General features: G+C 43.8%; 1 protein-coding gene across 1 annotated transcript; it reads left to right on the top strand.

Moving 5' to 3' along the window:
• Positions 1–498: 498 nt before the first annotated feature.
• On the top strand, positions 499–989 carry MBD3L1 (methyl-CpG binding domain protein 3 like 1). Its single transcript, XM_036282228.1, is given in 5 exon segments — positions 499–565; positions 568–642; positions 645–737; positions 740–928; positions 931–989. Coding segments are annotated over 5 exon segments (483 nt in total).
• The last annotated feature ends 20,429 nt before the right edge of the window (positions 990–21,418 follow it).

Genomic DNA, 21,418 nt, shown 5'->3' with positions numbered 1-21,418 from the left:
TCCTTCCTTCCTTCCTTCCTTCCTTCCTCCCTCCCTCCCTCCCTCCCTCCCTCCCTTCCGTCCTCCCTCCCTTCTTCTTTCTTTCTTCCTCCCTCCTTCCCTCTAAAATCAATGAACATATCCTTGGGTGAGGATGGAAAAAGAAAAACTATTAGCTGATTTCTCAACATAACTTTTCAGGCCAGAAGATATTGTCACAAAATATTCAAAGTGATGAAAAGCAAAAACCTGTAACTAAGATTACTCTATACAAGAAGGTTATTATTTAGAATCAAAGGAGAGAGGGTCTTGCAAGATAGTGAAGGAGAAATGATCTGAAGCAGGTCTTGATTTCGACCTCGAGCTTTCTGTTCTTGACTCAAATCTGCTTTATAATATCAAGCAGGGAGGGTTGAAGTACAAAAGATCAAAGATAATTATCTAACAAAGGACGGCTTCATTAATCATTGGGTTCAATTTCACACTTTATTTTTATAGAGTAGGAGGAAAATAAGTATGATGGTCAAGACATCAGAGAGGATGAATTGTGATTGTAGAAGTCAGTCTCAACCAAAGCCTGGTTTAAGCATTCCATCCCTTTAAGGATGTACAGTTACATACCCTAGAGGTCAGTTACTAGAATTGCATCTTATCCTGGCAATGCTGTCATCGGAGAGAGGAAACCTTGGAGAAATTCCAACAGGTCTGCTGGCAGAAAAGACTGCAAGGATTCCAGGACTGCAGCAGCACAGGACAACTTGAGACCCTGCCAAAGCCTTGCCAAAACTGACACCAGGTGTTCTCGCTGGTGGTCCACACTTTGGCCCCATGCCCACCCCTGCCCAGTCTTTAGATTTGGCAGAGATGATTCCAGGGTTTGGTCTGGGCATCCCACAGCTCCTCTGCAAATCATTTCTGGTGTCTGAGGAAGATATAATGAAACAAACAGGAATGTAAAAACAGCAACAGAGAGACTGGCAATAGCACTGGTAGCAGATTGCTTTGGATAGTATGGGTATTTTAACAATGTAATTCTATCAATGAGCATGGTATATGCTTTCGTTTATTTATATTTTCTTCAATTTCTTTCTTCAGTGTTTTGGTTTATTGAATACAGGTTCTTTATCTTCATGGTTGAATTTATTTCTAGGTATTTTGTATTTTTATGCAATTATAAATGTGATTTTTAGAATATTTTTTCTTTCTGATAATTTTTAAATATGTATGCATTTTTATTTTTATGATTACACGAATCAAGAAATTTTTTATACATTTCTTCATTTAAATTCTATGAGAAAATATTATTTTTTTATTTATTGTTGACACTATTACAGATGTTCCCCATTCTCCCCCTGTATTCATCTCCACCCAACCTCTGCCCCCCAACTCTGGCAATCACCACACTGTTCTCTGTGTCCATGGGCTATGCACATATGTGCTTTGGAAAATCCCTTCACCTTATTTCATCCAGTCTTCCCAATCCCCCTCCTTTCTGACCTCTGTCAATCAGTTCCATGTATCCAGGCCTCTGGTTTTATTTTAATCATCAATTTATTTTGTTCATTAGATTTCACATAAAAATGAGATCATATGATATTTGTCTTTCTCTGCCTGGCTTATTTCACTTAACATAATACACTCCAGGTTCATTCGTGCTTTTGCAAAAGATAAGAGTTCCTTCTTTTTTACGGTTGCATAGTATTCCATTATGTAAATGTACCACAGGGTTGTTTTTTTTTATCCACTCATCTACTCATGGCACTGGGGCTGTTTCCAGATCTTAGCTATTGTAAATAATGCTGCTACAAACACAAGGTTACATATATTCATTCTGGTTGGTGTTTTGGGATTCTTAGGATATGGTCCCAGAAGTTGGATCTCTGGGTCAAAAAGCATTTCCATTTTTAATTTTTTAAGAAAACCCCATACTGTTTTTTCACAGTAGCTGCTCTAGCCTGCATTCCCACCAATAGTGTACTAGGGTTCCCTTTTATTCACATCCTCCCCAACACTTGTTTGTTGATTTATTGATGGTAGCCATTCTGACAGGTGTGAAGTAATATCTCATCATGGTTTTAATTTGCATCTCTCTGATGATTAGAGATGTTGAACATTTTTTAATATGTCTCTTGGTTATCTGTGTACCCTCTTTGATGAACTGTTTATTCAGGTCCTTTTGTCCATTTTTAAATTGGATTGTTTGTCCTCCTGGTGTTGAGTTGTATGAGTTCTTTATATATGTTAGAAATGAAGCCCTTAGCAAATGTATCATTGGCAATCAGTGGGTCATTTTTCCATTTTGTTGATGGTTTATTTTGCTGTATAGAAGCTTTTTAGTTTGAAGTAGTACCATTTGTTTATCTTTCCTTTGTTTCCCTTGCCCTAGGAGATGTATTGGCATGAATATTGTTACGAGAGATATCTGAAATTTTACTGCCTATGTTTTCTTCTAGAATTTTTATGGGTTTGACACTTACATTTAAGTCTTTTATCCAGTTTTAGTTCATTCTTGTGTATGGTATAAGTCAGTGGTCTAGTTTTTTTTTTTTGCATGTACCTGTACAATTTCCCCTACACCATTGATTGAAGAGACTGTCTTTACTCCATTGTATGCTCCTGCCTCCTTTGTCGAATATTAATTGACCATAATGGCGTGGGTGATATCAGGTCTTTCTGTTCTGTTTTATTGATCTATATGCCTATTCTTGTGCCAGTACCAGGTTGGACTGTTTTGATTACAGTGGTTTTGTAGTATAGTTTGATATCAGGTTTAGTGATCCCTCTAATTTTGTTCTTCTTTCTCAAGATTGCTCAGGCTAATCAGAAACTTTTTTGGTTCCATATAAATTTTTGGAATATTGGTTCTGTATCTGTGAAATATGTCATTGTTATTTTAATAAGGATTAATTGAATCTGTAGATTGCTTTGGGTAGTATGGAGATTTTAATGATGTTAATTCTTCCAATCTGTTAATATAGAATATTCTTCCACTTGTTTGCATCTTCCTCTATTTCTTTTTTCAATGTCCTATGGTTTTCTGAGTATAAGTTTATTATTGAGAGGTAATCATTTATTGCCATTTTTCTTTTTTTATTTAATTAATTAATTTTGTTACAAGTGTTTCTCCTTTTTTCCCCATTGACACCCTCCTCCTTTTCCCACTCCACCTCCAGCATCGTTGTCTATGTCCATTGGTTATGCTTATATGCATAAGTTTTTTGGTTTATCTCTTCCCTCCCCTCGTTCCCTCCTCTGAAGTTCATCAGGCTGAACCCTACTTGTATGTCTCTGGGCCTATTTTGTTCATCACCTTATTTTGTTCATTATATTCCACAAATAAGTGAGATTATGTGATACTTGTCTTTCTCTGACTGGCCTATTTCACTTAGCAGAATACTCTCCAGGTCCCTCCATGTCTTCTCAAAGGATAAGAGATCTTTCTTTTCTTTATACCTATGTTCCTCTCTCTATTTCTTCTTAAAGCAAACCCTTTAAAAATTATTGCAATGATGATTTGGTGGTAATGAACTCCTTTAGCCTTTATTTGTCCTTGGAAGCTCTTTGTTTTGCCTGCTATTTAAAATTATAGCCTTGCTGGATAGCATAGTCTTGCATGCAATTTCTTGCTTTCCATTACTTTGAATTCCCCATTTCAATCCCTTGTGGCCTGAAGTGCTTCTGTTGAGAAATCAGCTAACAGCCATATGCAGGCTCCCTTGTAGGAACTAACTGTTTCTCTCTTGTTGCCTTTAAAATTCTCTCTTTGTCTTTAACCTTTGCCGTTTAAATTATGATATGTCTTGGTGTGGGTCACTTTGGGTTCATCTTGATTGAGACTCTCTGTGCTTCTTGAACTTGTGTGACTTTTTTCTTTACCTAGTTAGGGAAGTTTTCTGTCACTATTTCTTTTTTTTTTTTCTTTATCCTCACCCAAGGACATTTTTCCATTTTTTTTTTTTTTCAGATAGAGCGGGAGGGAGAGAGAGGAAGAGAGAGAGAGAGAAACATCGATGTGAAGGGACACGTCGAGTGGCTGCCACCCGCACGACCAACCAGGGCCAGGGACAAACTGCAACCGAAGTACGTGCCCTTAGCGGGAACCGAACCCGGGTCTCTCTGTACCGCAGGCCGACACTCCAACCGCTGAGCCAAACCGGCCAGGGCTGTCACTATTTCTTTAAACAAGTTCTCTATCTTTTGCTCACTTTCTTCTTTTTCTGATATCTCTATGATGTGGATTTTGTTATGTTTCATATTGTCCCAAAGTTCCCTTAAGTTATCCTTATTCTTTTAATTCGTTTTTTCTTTTTGCTGCTCTTATAGGGTATTTTTCCTACCTTGTCTTCCAAATCACTGATCCAATCCTCTGCTTCATCCCACCTACTTTTTATTCCTTCCAGTGTATTCTTTATGTCATTCTTCATTTATGACTGGTTCTCTTTTCTGAATTTTTAATGTTGTCATAATTCTTACGAAGTTCCTTGAGGATTGTTATAGCCATTACTTTGAACTCTATATCTGATAAATTACTTGCCTTCATTTCATTTAGCTTTTTTCCCTGAAGACTCCTGTTCTTTCATTTGGGGACTGTTTCTTTGTCTCCCCATTTTGACTGTCTCTTTGTGTTTGTTTCTATGTATTAGATAGAATTGCTATGACTCCTGGTCATTGTGGGTGGCCTTTTGTAGTAGGTGTCCTTTGGGTTCTAGTGTTGCAGTCTCCTTGATCTCCTAGCTGGGTGCTCTAGGAACGTCCTTTGTGTAGGTTATGTGGGCTCTCCTGTTCTAATTGGGTCTTGATTGCTGTTGGCCCATTCATGGGTGAGACTGATCCTCAGGCTGGCTAACTGTGGAGCTCAGCCCCAACCATGGCATGCAAATGGCTGTGCAGGTGCAGTCTCAAGGTGTTTTGTTGGGCTTAGTAGCACACTCTTCCAGATCACCTTAGCTCTGTGCTCCAGGAATGTCTTTTGTAGGTTATGTCTACTCCCTGTTTTATTTGAGGCTTGAATGCTGTTGGCCCTTTTATGGTTGGAGTTAACCCTTCAGGCTAGGTGACGCTAGGAGTAAATCTCAATTACCATGTATTAGACACAGTACAGGTACTGCCCCCTGAGGAGGGGTTGTTCCTAGCAGGTTCTGGTGCCTGCTGGGATTCCCATTTGGGTGTGCTATTTGTGTGGCTAGTTGAGATGAGCTCTGGTATGGTCTGAAGCTTACCCTTGGTTGTGTTGCTTCTGGTCCACTGGTGTGGGTTTTAGGTACAGCTTGCTGTCTGCCACTGTTTGTGTATGAATCTAATAGACCTTCATGTGTGTGGGACAGGCCAATCTATGTAAAAGGGTCAGCTTCTTCCAGTTTCTAGCTGGGGGCAGATCTATGATAAGACTGAGGCTCTCTGTCACCTCCACCTGTCAGCTATTCCATCTCCCCTGTGAGGTTGCACTAAATGAGGCTAAATTAGTCCCTGCTACAAATCCAAATCACTCTGTATCTGCCAGTCTTTACCTGTAGTTCCTCCTAGGGGGGCTTGCTGTAGGTTCAGGTTGGGTACAGTCAGCTCACTCCTTTGCATCAGCAAACTCAGCCACTCTGGGCTCAGGGAGATAGATCAAAAGTCTTCTGTTGAGGATGATGCCAGCGCAGCCTGTAGGAAGTGGCTAAGCATTTTCTCCCAGTTCTGGACAGTAACCTCTGAGGGTCTCACACTTTGAATGTTCCATCACTGAACAGCAATCCCTTCCCCCAGGGAATTGTTTGAGCGGGGATATCCAGCACTGGGCAGGGCTGATTCAAACTGTCTCCCATTGGGAATGGTGCCTGAAACTTGTAGGAGAAGTGGGCAGGCACTTTCTCTGCTTCCCAGGGAAGCATGGGATCTGCCTCCCCACAGTGCAGCAACAGAGCCCAGCACTGGCCAGTATAGCTTCCAGAAAGGAGCCTCCCCAGAGACACAGTCCAAAAATGCCAGCTCTGCTCAGCTCATGGCACCCTTATGCCACCAAACCAAGCAGGAGGGACCCAAAAATCAACTCTGTGCTCCCCTGCACCATCAAACCCAGCAGGCAAGCTGAAAATCCCAGCATTGTGCCATTCTTCTGTGCCTAAATCCAGCAGGACAGGGAAGGCCAAATAGCTCAACAGGTGGGGGAAGGGACACCGACCATGTTCTTGAGGTAGGAAAAATCATTTCTCCCCGCCAAGCCACACAGTTTAGTCACTGACTGGGTCTCTCTCCAAAGCCTTTCCAGAGCACAAAGGGCCCCTCAAAATCATTGCTGGGTGTAGCAAGTGGACCCCTTGCAGGACCCGAGTATGGCAGTGTGGTCTTTTCAGCAATGAATCTGGAGTGAAATCTTCACGCTGGTGGCTGCAACAATGGGAGCTCTCTTTCCCTGGACCATGTGGTCCAAGTCTCCCATGGGGACAAAATCCTCAATTACTCCCACCACCAGATGCTCCACGGCCTCCTCTTCCCATCTCTGGCTTAGGGATACCCTGCATGGGGTTGATACCCCTTCACTCCTAAGGGGTAGGAGTTTTGCAGACTTGGTATCCCCTGGGCTTCTCAGCTGACACCTGCATTTGGTGGCTCTCCCTTTTCTTGTCTCTGCCCCTCTTACCAGTCTCTATGCAGCTTCTTCTGTGTTCCTTGGTTATAATATGTCAGATCAGCTGTACTTCAATTTGTTTTTCAAGTTGAGTGCTCTGTAATCTAGTTGTAATTCTAGTTTGAGCTGGGGGCAAGTACACACAGCTTTCAGACACTCTGCAGTCATCTGGTAACCTCTGACAGTTTTTATTGGTGTATAAAATGCAACCAATTTCTGAATATTCATTTTGTATTCTTTACTAAATTTATTTATCAGTTCTAATAGTTTTTTGGGGGAGTCTTTAGGGTTCTCTATAGTATCATGTCATCTGCAAAAAATGATAGTTTCACTTCTTTTCCAGTTTGGGTCTTTCTTTCTTTCTTTCTTTCTTTCTTTCTTTCTTTCTTTCTTTCTTTCTTTCTTTCCTTCTTTCCTTCATTCTCTCTCTCTCTTTCTCTCTCTCTCTCTTTCTCTTTCTTTCCTCTCTCTCTCTCTTTCCCCCCTTCCTCTCTCTCTCTCTCTCCCTTCCTTCCTTCCTTCCTTCCTTCCTTCCTTCCTTCCTTCCTTCCTTCCTTCCTTCCTTCCTTCCTTCCTTCCTTCCTTCTTTCTTTCTTTCTTCCTTTCTTTCCTTTCTTTCTCTGTCTCATTACTGTGGTTAGGACTTCCAGTTCAATAAAAGTGGTGAAACTGGACATCCTTGTGTTGTTCTTGATCTTAACGAAAATGCTTTTAGTTCTTCTCCATTGAGTATGATGTTAGCTATACATTTGCCACATGTGGACTTGTTATATTGAAATATGTTCCCTCTATTCCCACTTTGCTGAGAGTTTTTATCATAAATGGGCGCTGGATTTGTCAAATACTTTTACTGCATCTATTAATATGATCACATAATTTTTATCCTTCATTTTGTTTAAGTGGTGCATCATGTTAATTGATTTGTAAATATTGAGCCAACATTGTATCTCAGAAATAAACCCCACTTGATCATGGTGTATGATGTTTTAATGTATAGCTGAGTTCAGTTTGCTAATACGTTGTCAAGGCTTTTTGCATCTATGTTCATTAGGGATACTGGCCTATAATTTTCTTTGTTTTGTGATTCCTCATCTGGTTTTGGAATCAGGGTAATGCTGGTCTTATAAAATGAGCTGGAAGCCTTTCCTCTTCTTCCATTTTTAGGAATAGCTGGAGAAGGATCGGGGTCAATTCTTCTTGAATCTTTGGTAAAATTTACCCATGAAGCCATCTGGTACAGGACCTTTGTTTGTTGGGAGGTTTTGTTTTTTGTTTTGTTTTGTTTTTATTAATTAATTTTTGTTACAGATGTTTCTCCTTTTCCCCCCACTGATTCCCCCCTCCTCCACCCTCCCCGCCCTGTCCCCAGTTTGTTTTCCATGTCCATTTTTCATGCATACATGCATATAAGTTATGTGGTTTATCTCTCCCCCACCATCCCCTCTTCTGGGGATTGTCAGTCTGTTCCCCATCTCCACGTCTCTGAGATTACCCCATTCCTCAGACTGTTATGTTCATTATATTCCACAAATAAGTGAGATCATATGATACTTGTCCTTCTCTGTTTGGCTTGCCTCACTCAGGATGATACTCTCCAGGTCCCTCCATGTTTTGTTTTGTTTTTTAAATTATTACTGATTTGATTTTATTAGCAGTTATGATCTGGTCATATTTTCTGTTTTTATTTTTTATTTTTTTATTCAGGCTTGGAACACCATATTTAAAAAAAAAAACAACCTTTGTATTTCTATGGTGTTGATTGTCACTTCTTTTATTTCTAATTTTATTTATTTGAGTCCTTTCTCTTTTAATCTTGATAAGTCTGATTAAAGGTTTATCCATTTTGTTTATCTTTTCAAAGAAGCAGCTTAGTTTCATTGATCTTTTGTATTGTATTTTTAGACTCTGTTTTGTACATTTCCACTCTGACCTTTGTTATTTCCTTTGTTCTACTCACTTTTGGCTTTGTTTTTATTATTCTAGTTGCTTTAGGTGTAAGGTTAGATTGTTAATTTGATACTTTTTTTTTTTTTTTTTTAAGTAGGCCTGTATTGCTATGCATTTCTCTCTCAAAACTGATTTCTCTGTGTCCCATAAATTCGGGGTCACTGTGTTTTCATTATTATGTGTCTCAAGTTATCTTTTGACATTTTTCCTCAATCTCATTGTTAACCCACTCACTGTGTAGTAACTTATTATTTAGCTTCCATGTGTTTTTCAGTTTTCTTATAATTGATTTCTGTTTTTATATCATTGTAATCAGAGAAGATGCTGGTATGACTTGAATTTTTTTTTAATGTATTGAGACTTACTTTGTGGTCTAACATATGGTCTATGCTAAAAAAAAAATGTTCCATATGCACTTGTAAGGAATGTATATTCCGCTGCTTTGGGATGAAATGTTCTACCTTCCAGCCTGGAAGGAGCTTCTCAACCCAGCACACCACTTAACTATACCTTCTCAGTTGGGTTTGACTGTGGTTATGAAATATGATTTCCAAGTGCTTTTCCAAGTACTAAACCAGTACTAAGAGCAGTGGTGACAGACTGCATAGAGATAAGGAGCATGTACTAGAAAGCAATTCAACATACTGCTCTAAGCTCCCTAGCTTTCCTCCTTGATATATCCATGAAGGACCCCAAACCCACCCATAACCTGTTCTTCTCTGAGGAACATGCACCAAATTCTCCAATGAATCCCCCAGAATCTTTCTACAAGTGTTCTAACCACTAGGTCCACCCTCATCATTTGCTCACTATTTCTAATGTCCCCAAAACATAGCCACAAAATCTATTTGCCACAACATCTTTGGTTCTGAGCAAAAATCCACCTCCTTTTTGATTTCCTCCACCTGAATACCCATAGTTCTCTGACTCCCTGATGTTCTGAGCCCACCCTGATTCTCCCGAACAAGTGCTGAAGCCCCACGTCCACCACAAAGATTCTTGTTCTGCTCCTCAAGGATATGTCCTATGATGGCCCCCTGAAGGATCCCTGCAGTGTCCACAGCCCACCCCCTAAGTTATATCCTCCCCCAAAACTCTGCCATCCTGGCATGACTTGTTTCCCCAGACTTCCTGCTTTCATACAAGTCACCCAGAACCCATCTCCCATCTTCACCCTCAAAGAACACCATGTTCTAAGGCCCCAAGCCCTCAGGGTGGTCCCCATTGCTCTCAGCCTTTGCCCAATGTCTGCGCAAGAATTACTTCTGCATGTCCTATCTCACAGTGCACCTCCTGACCCTGTTTCTCAGCCTCTCAAATCCTCCCAAAGACTCCAGCCCCTAGGGCCATCCCATAATGACCCCACTAACGCTCTAGACCATCCCTTGTGTTCTGACTCTCAAAGACCCTCTCCCAGGATCACCTATAATGAACATCCAGGATACCCCATGCTGAAGTTTCAGAGTTCCTAGACCCACACTCAGGACCAGCCCCTGGGCTCCATCCCATTATTTGGGAAACCAACAGGCAGTGACATTCTGGAGGGCTGTCCAGCCCACTGTGACCTGGGGGCTCCACCTGAACACTGGCTCCTTCCCCCCACCCTCACGTAAGTCCACAGGGGCCAACATTTCTGGGCTATTTTTTCCTATCTCCCTTTATTCTATTAATTCATTCCAAATTTACTCAATCTCCCCAGATCTTGCTCAGTCCATTCCTGAGACACCAAAGTCCCTGCCTTGAGGATGCCCTATGAGGCCTCCTCTTCCCCACACTGTACCTGCAGGGGCCTAGAATGGGAGTCTAGCCTCTCTGGACAAGGAGGCGGGGCATTCTCTCCACTGAGTGTCCTTGGTCCTGTTCCTTCCTCCACCCTTGTTCTCAGCCACACTGACCCCTGCGAGAGGCAGGACTCTCTGCCATTACATCATCCAGCCCATCTAATCTCAGGATCCTTAATCAGAAGCCTGGACACATCTTTCCAGTTTATCAACAAATAAGAACAAGCTGCCAGAGCTTATTTGTGTTCATGTTGGCTTTTCTCTTCCCCCAGACCAAAGAATCATTCATTCCTTCATTCATCTAACCAATCAATATTTATTGAGCATTTTTCACAGTCTCTCTTTTTCCTCTGTTCCTCTCTCACTCACTTTCCAGCACTTTCTTATGCAGAAATTTTCTGGAGTGCGAACTCATTTATTTGTGGAGATCTGAGGCCATCCCCTGCACCCCTCCCACACCTCCCATGAGAAAACGGGTTGGGTGAAGGCCTTAGCTATCCCCATGCACCATGTCCCACTGTGTCCTGGGGACTAAACAGGGGCTCCAGTCCCATTCCTTGCATGCAGGTAGTCCTCAGCCGGGGGGACGACCCTATAGTCAGACCAAAATCTCCAGATCACAGTCATGCAGGGTTGGACCCCAATGCCTCACCTCCCCCACCAGGTTGGCAGCCTCAATCTGCAGAATCAGAAAGAACAGGCAGGAGGTTACAGGGTAGTGAGGGGAAACATCTCATTTCTTCCACAAGGAGGCAGCACCTCCAAGCTCAAGACCCAGAAGGCCTCTAATTTAGAACCACAGTGACTGAAGCAAACCACACATTCCGGAGTTCAAGCGAGACCCACCCCACACAGTGCTGTCAGGGCACTGTCAGCCATACACACACAGAAGGGATGTGGGACAGGCTGTCTCAAATGCTACAGGAAGTGAGGAGGATGCATAAACCCCTGCAACCTGCAGGCTGCTGGGTGGACTCTCATTTAGAACAGACAAAGGCTCCAAACTATACTGGTGGCATAAATTTCCTCTTCAACCCTCAGGACACGTGCCATCATATCTGCACATTCCCAGGGATAGGGAGCTCACTGCCTCAAGTATTTTGTTAGAAGGCATACCTCCTCTAAAGTGTTTGCCTGTCAAACCCCCATCCTGACCACTGAGAGCACCAAAGACCCTGATCTCCCTCTCTAATGCTCACACATATCCCCAAGTCTGCTCTCCTCCTGAGAATTAGGGGCGCCATACTGGCTTCATCGTGTGCTTTTCTGTCCTGCTGTGCCATGTAGGAGCAGTGGAAAAGCATGGGCCCCACAAAACTATGGTTTAAGGGGATGTCTGTATGCTAAGGTGTTAAGAAGTAGATTTGTGATGGGTAATTTCATGTGTCTACTTGGCTAGGCTAGGTGCCCAGATGTTTGATAAAATGCCAGTCCAGATGTTGCTGTGAAGGTATCTTTTTTAGATGAATTAACATTTAAATTAGTAGACTTTGAATAAAGCAAATTACCCCCCACTATGTGCATGCGCCTCGTTTGATCAGTTGAAGACCCTACTAGACCAAAAACTAACGCCGTCCAAGGAAGGCGGACTTCTGCCAGCATAGTACCTTTTGACTCCAGCTGCAGTTCTTCCTGGGTCATCGGCCTTCCAGTCTATCCTGCAGATTTTGGACTTGTCAGCCTCTACAATAACATAACTGGTTTCTTAAAATAAGTCTCTTCCTCTATGCATCTTATTGTTTCTATTTCTCTGGAGATCAAGCCCCCTGCCTACCTCAGGACCTTTATCTCTGCTATTTCCTCTACTCAGAATGTTTCTTCTCATGTCCCATCTTATCAAAGGTAGCTCCCCTATACTTAGTATGACACAAACCTCTGATATCATAAAAGGAATGATTAAAATAACTGACTTCATGGAAACAGCAGGAAACATCTGCAGCATAAATATCGTCCTGAACAAAGTCAAGCCAAATGAAAAATAAAAAAAATTAAGTCAATAAATAATTTAAAAAAATAAATGGCAGAGTATACTATAAATGATAACACAAAGAAGTAATGTCCATAACATATAAAGAACCTTTGCAAACAATAAGAAAAATACTACAACAGTTCGTGGAAAAGTTAACAAAGAATACAAAGAAAGAAAGATAAATGGTTCTTAGTCATAGGAGAAGATTCTCAACCTCATAAGGGAAATGAACATTAAACTATACTGTAATACCATTTTTAACTCATCAGATAGGCAAAGATCAAAAGGTCTGATAACATCTCATGTAAGTGAGGCTGTGGGTAAACTGGCACTCTTTTACCCTGATGACAAAGAAAGAAATTGGTATAAATCTTCTGTAGGAAAAGTTGCGATATGTACATAAATGAGAAATGCATGCACCTTCTGACCCAGCTATCACACCTCCAGGAATTTCTTCTTCAGATTTAATCACTCATATGCAAAATGATGTAAGTGCAGTTATCCAGTCTACACTACAGCACACACAACAATGTATGTGTATCCAATGTTATGAACTGATCCATGAGAAAGGGTTAAGTAAATTTCATTCAAACAGAGGAATACTACACAGTTGTAAAAAAAAATGAAAAACAAACCAGCAAGCTGTGTTCACTGACATAGAGTGATCACTAAGATATATTTCAAGTGAAAAAATGAAGTTCCAGTGGTATGTTATCATTTATGTAAAAACAGGAACAAATAGATATGTAGGTATTTTCTTGAACATGCCTAGAATATCCCTGGCAGATCTAAGAAGAAACCTCAATAGTGGTTGCTTCTAGGATAGTTTCTCAAGCTTGATTTCATTACTACGCCTGAAGGGGCGATCAGTATAGACATTTTTTCCCCTCATACCTCGTATGAAAGTTTAATATGACACATCTACTTTTTATATTTGTTTATATAATCTATGTAAATCTGAACTTAATACATAGAACCAGATTTTTTTGCCCACCCCCTCTTGGTGGTGATATCCCTCGTTTGAGGACTGATGGCCTTGTGGGGTCACCAGGGGCCTGGGTATGGAGGTAGAAAGGAGACTTCTCACTCTCTGCCCTGTTGAACTATTAGATTTTTGAATCGTGTTAATGTATATTTTAAACATGGATGTTTACTTAAGTTACTCTAGCATCCCCCGGACAGCTTTATTTTCTTCCCTTTCTCTAGCTGTGCTTGTCTGACTTCCATTTGATTCCTTGTCAATGGATGGTATCACCTGTCTCAGTCACGAGTTTTGGGAGGGCAGGGGCTCTGTGTGTCATTCACCTGACACACAGTAACACCCAATAAATGTTTGCTGAATGAATGAATGAATGAATGAATGAGCCACATTGGCTGAGCTGAGAGGAAGCTTCCCAAGTAGAGACCCCTCTCCCTCTCCTCCTCCTGGCATTGGAGTCAGGTAGACCTGGGTTTGAGTTACACCTTCTCCCATGCTGTGTGACCTTGGACAAGTGACCTGACCTCTCTGAACCTCACTCAAGACCTGTCAAGTGAGGGTAATATCAGTGCTCACTTCAGGGGGACTTAACAAGGATTAAGTAAGATCAGGCAGCACTCCACAAAGTATGAAGGACACATCTCAGACTGCGGTTGTACTGGGGGCTGTGGCTGGAAGGGGAGTGTCCACATTTACCCTGTCTATTCGGGTACTGTTTGAAAGTTTCACAGTGCAAGTGACTACAAAGAAACAATTTTTAAACCATTTTAAGTAATGAATAAAGTATACTTACTCAGTACACAGTAAGTGCCAAACATAGTGGTAAGGCTGCTATTGGCCTAGGGTGTGCCAGAGAGGATTCCCAAGTCCTCCAGCCAGCCACTGCCACTGAGACCCTCCACCAAGGGTTTAAGCAGAACGAGGACCCACCAAGCCTCCACCCAGACCTCAGCTCAGACCCAGGTCCTCTGTTTGTTGTGGGACCCATGAGAGGACGTATTTGGAGAATCTGGTCATTCTGCCAAGCAAATCACAGATTGGGTGGAGATTATTCGTGTTTGTCGATTGCTATGGGACCAAAAAGTGCAGTCAGAGCTTGTCTTCCTTTTAAAATTTGGCAGCTTGTTCATCATAACATTTTTGCATTAATTTTGATGTTTAACATATTGCATTGATGCCAGGGTCTGGGGAAAGGGTGAATGGGGACTGACACCAATGGTACATGATTTCTTTTGGGCTGATGAAACTCTTCTGGAATTAGACAGAGGTGATGGTGGTACAGCCTTGCACATATCCTGTCACAGAATCCTGTACTTTCAAAGGGGAACTGAATGGTACGAAGACAATCTTGATCCAAATCATCGCATAAAAATATTATTTACTTTATAAGTCCAGGAGATCTAATGCACAGTATGGTGAATAAAGACATTAATACTGCATTATAGTCATCAAGTTTGCTAAGAGACTAGAGCTAAAGTATTCCAATCACTAAAAAGAAAAGATAATTATGGGATGTGGTAGGAATTTTAATTATCCCTAATAGAACAATCATATTACAATCCACAAATGTATCATATTAACATATTGTACACCTTGAATTTAAACATTGCTATAGATAAATCTATATTTCAAATAAAAAAAAAAGAAAGACCCCGGGCAGGTATTGCTCAGTTGATTGAATATTGTCCCATGCACCAAAAGATCCATGGTTTGATTCCGGGTCAGAGCACATGTCAGGGTTGTGGGTTTGATCACCAGTCAGGGTATGTGGAGGAGGCAGCCGACTGATGTTTCTTTCTCACATTGATCTCTCTCTCTCTCCCTCTCCCTTCCTCTCTCTCTAAAAATCAATGAAAATATATTTTTAAAAAGAAAGAAACAAACAAATATAGGCAGCCCCTTACATTTTGCTTAGAGGAATGTCTCATTTTCCTGGCCCTGATCTCAGCCCCAAGGACACAGGCACCTGGGGCTGGAAGAGCTGAGCCTGTTTGCGGGAGGCTGGCCCAGGAGGAAGAGACCTGAAGATCAGGTTCCTGGAGACCATGCCCTAGGGGGAAGCCTCAGGGCCTGATTCCAGGGAAATCAGGAAATCACCGACACCACTGCACCAACTGGGGCTGGGCACCTGCAGCTGCCCCACCCTGCCCAGGCCTCTGCCTCAGGAGAAAAAGGGTCCAAGCCAATGCCTCACCCTAACACAGCAGATTCAACTCAATCCAGGGGCGGACAAGTTTAATTCCAACAGACAGGGAATTCTAGTTTGAGCAGGATCTTATAACACACACACACACACACGCACACACGCACACACACACACACACACACGCACCCCACCTATTACCTCACTCCAGCTGTCATCCAGGGCCTCCTGAAACTTTGCAGAGACAGATGTAGTAGCCAGATATAAAGAAGAAAAGGGAAGAAAGGTTGGGCCTGGGGACAGGATTCAAGATTAGGGACTAATTGATTTTCCCAGAACCCCACTGATGGCTGAGCATGCCACAGGGCAGTGAGTGGAAAAGCTGTGCCCGCCCACCTGGGTGGCAGTTATCCGGAGGTGGGTCATCTTACTGCCTGGGCCTCAGACCTTCCATTCCCTTCTCTCCAACCCCATCCCTGTCCCCAGCCAGGGTGCCATCCCCTCCAACCCAGGGCACCCACTCTTTCCTCCTTTCCTTCCAGTCTGTCCCCATCCGAACTCCATAAATCTCTTCTGCAAGAAGCAAATCTGACCACGCCCCTCCCTGCTCAATGTCCTGTGATGGTTCCCCATGCCTGGAGCTAAATGATTTTCCCAGAACCCCACTGACCACCGGCCCAAAGCCTGATAAGCCCCATGGCGCGCACTGCAGTCTGCGAACCATTCCCACATGCCTTTCTGTCTCTGGGACCCAGCACTTCCCCTCTCACCGCAGGTCCTTTGCACGAGCTGTTCCCTGCACCTGAATCTAACACCCCGTTTGGGCAGCAGTGGGAGAAATCTGCTTATGGCACTTGTTGAAGAAATTTATTATAGAAATAAACATATTAAAATCAAGTATTCAGGGACTCTCCCTTGTTCTTAGAGGATCTTAGTTGTTACTTGTGGAGAAAGCAGAGGCCCGTGGGCTGTTTCTAGTCCCCCAGCTTCCAGTTCACCCTCGTGGCATCCATCCCCAGTTTTAATGCTCACCCCTGAGCTCCTAGGCCAGGTCAGGTCCTTTCCCATTCTCCTTACAACTGGTTGGTGGGCCTGTTTCACAGCAGTCTCTCATCCATGGGTCTTCAACTTCTCTCTCTGCCTGTCTACTCATTCTGGCCTCTCAACACACAAAAAGATAAACAGACATAGATCGATACATAGCTGTACAATATATAACATAGATATTATAGATATATAACATATAGATATAAGTATATATCTATAAATATCTAATTATAGAAATATTAGATAGATATAGACAGATATATGTCTGCCTATATATCCTATATCTATGTATATTGCTATAAAGTGAGATAAATAGAACCATAAATTTATAGTTGATATATAAGTAGATAGATAATTGATAGGTGACAGAGTGATATATAGGAAAAGATCGATAGATAGATAGATAATAGATAGGTAGATAGATAGACAGACAAACAGATATGAGATAGATAATTAGATAGTTAGATTCATTCATCCATTCTAATGGGTCTGTCTCTGGAGAATCCTAATACAAATTTGCTGGTTTACCTGTGCCAGGCCAGCTCAAAATTCCCAGTCATTGCCTCATAACTGAGTATCTACACTGCTTGTCCCTACTGACCAATCAGAAGAAAATGCTTGTTAACTGAGTTTTGATTAAGCTCCTGGCCTTCCTCCAGACTTCTGAACTGAGCCCCACAACCCCAGCCAGCAGACAGCCCCTCCTGAGGACGGGCATTCCCGGGGTGAATGTCCTCTGATGTGCTATCCTGTCCCCCATCCCCATCCTTTCCTCTCACCTTCCTTCCACCCCCGGTTCTTCCCAGCCTCACCGCCCCCCCCCTTCTCTAAAGGGAAGGCTTTCTGCCCTCACTTCCGAGAGGCCTGCAGTCCTCATGGCCGGTGCTCTCTCCATGGCACAGCCCCTCTCCTCCCTCCTGCAGACGCCCTCTGAATGAAGGCTCTCCTGACTAAGTCCACGTTCGCACTTGATAACCACAGCGAGTATTTTGGATTTTTTTCAAGAAGCAAAGGGAGCCATGGGAAGGCTGACAGCAAGGAAGGGGTGTGGTGAGGGCAACCCAGCAGATCCAGGGGAACCCTGAGGAGGGGATCTGGCAGCCCAGTTGGGAAGTAGGCATATTCATGCTGCATTTGGGACTTGGGGGGAGGGGGAGGCAGAAGCATGAGAGGTAGTGGCGGGTCTCTGGAGGTCCCCAAACCTTGGGCACAATACATTCTTAGAGTTTCATAGTTTGTGTCAAGAACAGCCATGAAAGGGGGCTCAGATAAGGAGTGGAGAGTAAGCTTGGGGCACAGTGTATGTGGTGAGGGCCTGCAGGATGCTCACTCATTAGAGTGGCGAAGAACCACAGAGCGTCAGAGCCTGACTGGGAAACTGAGGCACAGAACCACGCAGTGCCCTGATGAGGCCATGCGGTGTGTCTGAGCCAGAACTGGAGTTCAAACCCAGTTCCCTGCCTCTGACCGCGCGCTGGCCCCTGCTCTGCCCTGTTTCCTGAGGAACTAGGGTTTGAATGACTCCTGGGTTTGATGGGGAACAGGAATGGGGGCATTCTGGGTGGGGGCACAGCAAGGGTAACAGTGTGGAGGCTGGAGCAAGGGAAAGCGAGATAAAGGAAGTGGGGACAGATGGCAGCCAGCAGGGTCAGGCCCTTCCCGCCTGCCAGGTGCTCTGACTGTCTGGCAGGAGCTCTTGTCTCCATTCTACAGGAAGGGAAACTGAGGCCCAGGGGAGTGATGCGAAGTCTCGGAGGCCATGCAGAGCCCTCTCCCCTGTGTCCGGGCACCCAGGCTGGGAGGGGGCAGGCCTTAGCCTTTGCCCACTTCACACCCCACCCAGGCCCCAAGACAGGAAGCCAGTGACCAGGACAGCCCGGCCAGAGGCCAGAGGAGGGGCAGACCAAACCACAGATAGGATTTCTCAGAATTCACAGTATGATGGGGAAGGGGCAGCAGGCTGCTTCCAGGTTCTTCTCAGCAGCAGGGGGAGATGTGGGACCTGGCTCAGACCTTTGACCCCATACTGGTAGGCTTCTGAGAGGGGGCTCCCTTCTTTCCTATTTCCCAACTTCTTCGAGCCTTCATGCCCCAGGACAGGGCATGAAGGCCACATATGTGGAGGTTTGAGGGGTCCTTTGCACACCCAGGGTCTATCATATGTGTGCATATATATGCTCCACTCAGGCCCCAACACACATGTACATGCATGTGTCATTTCAGACATGGACATGTGGATGGGGGAGAGAGAGAATGTGTGTGTGTGTGTGTGTGTGTGATCCTCACCCAGGCAGGCCCAGGTACTTCACTCCCAATCACCCCCCTTCCCTAAGGGTTCTGTGTCCAGGCTGGGACCAGACAGGGGCCCATGTCCTTCCACATATCCCCTGCACTCTGTGCCAAGTTCCCTTATCTCTCTCTTTCTCCCTCTCTCAGGCATCCATCTGTTCTCCGTGAGAGCCAGACTCACAGACATATTTTTTAATTGGAATGAAATTCACATATCATAAAATTAACATTTTAGAGTGCACAATTCAGTGGCAACAGTGCATTCACAAGTGCATTGTTCAACCACCACCTCTGTCCAGTTCCAAAACATTTCACCTCAAAAGGAAACCTGGGACCAATTTAGCAACCATGTCCCCTCCCCCAGCCCCCGCAACCACCAACCTGCTTTCTGTCTCTGTGGATTTGTCTTTTCTGAATATATCAGAGAAGTGGAATCAGATAACATGTAGCCTTTTGTTACTGTCTTCTTTCACTACTGTTTTCAAGGTCTTGGTTCAAACGGCATCTCCTCCGAGGGACCTTCCCTGACCTCCCCATCCCTGAATGCCCCAGTCTCCTGCTTCATAAACTCATGTCTCTCAGCAGCATATGACATAATCCTGACCTATTTGTCCACTCAGTGGTCATTCATCTCCTTCTCGAAGCACAGGCTCAGAAGAGCAAGGAACTGGTTTCATTCTCTTAGTTGTGAGTAAATGAAGGAATGAATGAGGAATGAATGAAGGACACATGGGACACCCTTCTTCTTCCTCATCTCCCTCTGCCCCATCATGTGGCCCCGGTTCTTTGTTGAACCACGGATACAACTTAGCAATATTTATCACGCACATACTGGGAGAGAGGTCCTGTCCCAAACACCAGGGTTCCTGCGGTGGATAGAGAGTCCCTGGCCCTGTGGCGTCTTCATCCTCGAGGTGGAAACAGACTACCAATTCTGGTGACACAGAAGGCAACTGCTGTCAAAGTTGCTGCGAAGATCAACTGTTCATATCTAACTTGTTTAATCATTTGACAAATATTTATTGAGCAACTAGTATGTGTAGGATCATCATAAATAACCAGAAGTATTTTAGAGTGGATGTTCAGCGAAAGCCTTTCCTTCGGAAGTAGCATTTGAGCCAAGAACTAAATAGAGAAAAGGAGAATCATGTCAAGGCTGAGGATGTTTGTGTGCTAACAGAGGATTACTGGAATTAATGGGATGATCACACTGTAAGGTATAAAAATGTCTAACCACTCATTGTACAACTGCAACTAATATAATTTATAGAATATTGTATACTAACTATACTTATGTGAAAAATAAATTTAAAAAAATAATGAAACAAAATAAAAAAAAAAATAAAGGCCGAGGGAAAAGCATTGTAGCAGAGGAAACAGCAAGTAAGAAAACCTGAGGCAGAAAAGTAGTTCAAGGACGCGAACGTTGGCCATAACGAAGAAAATGGCTCCTTTGCCGCTGGCTCTGTGGTGTTTGGCGAGGTATGTAACCTCTCTGAGCCTCTGTTTACCCATCTGTTAATGAGTATAATAATAATGAAGCCATTTGCAGAGGATGACATAAAATTCAAGGCACACACACTGGCCCAGACCTGGTGGCTGGGAAACAGGCCCACGTGTCCAAGGGGACAGACCCCTGGTGATCATGGCAGCTGTAATTCTCCGCCTCCTTCCCCCCCTCGTCTTTTGGGACTGTCCTCCCCACTGTTATCAGCTGGGGCCACCTTATCTTCTGCTTATCTCCAGCTCTTCCTGTTTAGCTGTGCCCACCCTCCCACGCTGGTCCAAAGGGGCTATTTAGTGGAAGGCAGCTTTATAAAGAAGAAAAGAAAAAACATCTGCCTTTCCCTTCCATGACTCCCCTTCATGGAGCAGTTTTATCTGCCCCTCCTTCCTATTTCAGAAAGTCACAAACAGGCACTGGATGAGCATGTTGGCTCAGCGTGCAGGCCTGTGGGCTGCCTGTGGGGAGCTGAGTTACAGCAACACTGTGGTCAGTCACCCCCTTCCTCAGATGATGCGCCAGCTGTCCTGTGCTTGTGTGGTGGGTTTATTTATTTTTCACTCAGCTCATGTACCACAGGATGGACAGCTATAGGAGAAATATGCTGAGAAACTCCCCCAGCAACTTCATCTCACTCAAAGAGGAAGACAGAGCCCTCACCTCAACCCGCAGGCCTGCATGACCTGTCCCCCATCAGCTCCCTATCTTCACCTCCTCCCTCTCTCCCCAGCCAGAGGGGCCTCCTCCTTGTTTCTCCAACATGCCAGGCACTTCACAGGGACTGTTCTCTCTGCCTTGGGAGTGCTCTTCCCCCAGCGCGTACATCGCTCTCTCAAGTCTCTGCTCAAGTGTCCCCTTCTCAGCAAGGCCCTTTCTGACCGCCTTGTTGTAATTCTTAAAGCCCACCCACCATCACTACTCCCTTGTGCCCTGCTTCTTGATTCTCCATGGCACTTATCACCACTGATCTTACTATGCGTTTTTCTGTGTCTCCCCCCGTAGGCTGCAAGAACCACAGAGGCAGGAACCACATGTTTTGTTCACCGCTCTTTCCTCAGTGCCTGCGACACAATGTACGATCAATAAATATATGCTAAGTGAATAAAGGAAGTTTTAGAATAAATGAATGAATCGTGATTAAGGTTGAGCCAGAAATTTACCCCTAAGCCC

The sequence above is a fragment of the Molossus molossus genome, unplaced genomic scaffold (genome assembly GCF_014108415.1).
Source record: "Molossus molossus isolate mMolMol1 unplaced genomic scaffold, mMolMol1.p scaffold_m16_p_4, whole genome shotgun sequence".
NCBI classification, from domain to species: Eukaryota; Metazoa; Chordata; class Mammalia; order Chiroptera; family Molossidae; genus Molossus; species Molossus molossus.
This window is presented reverse-complemented; position numbering and strand designations above follow the sequence as displayed.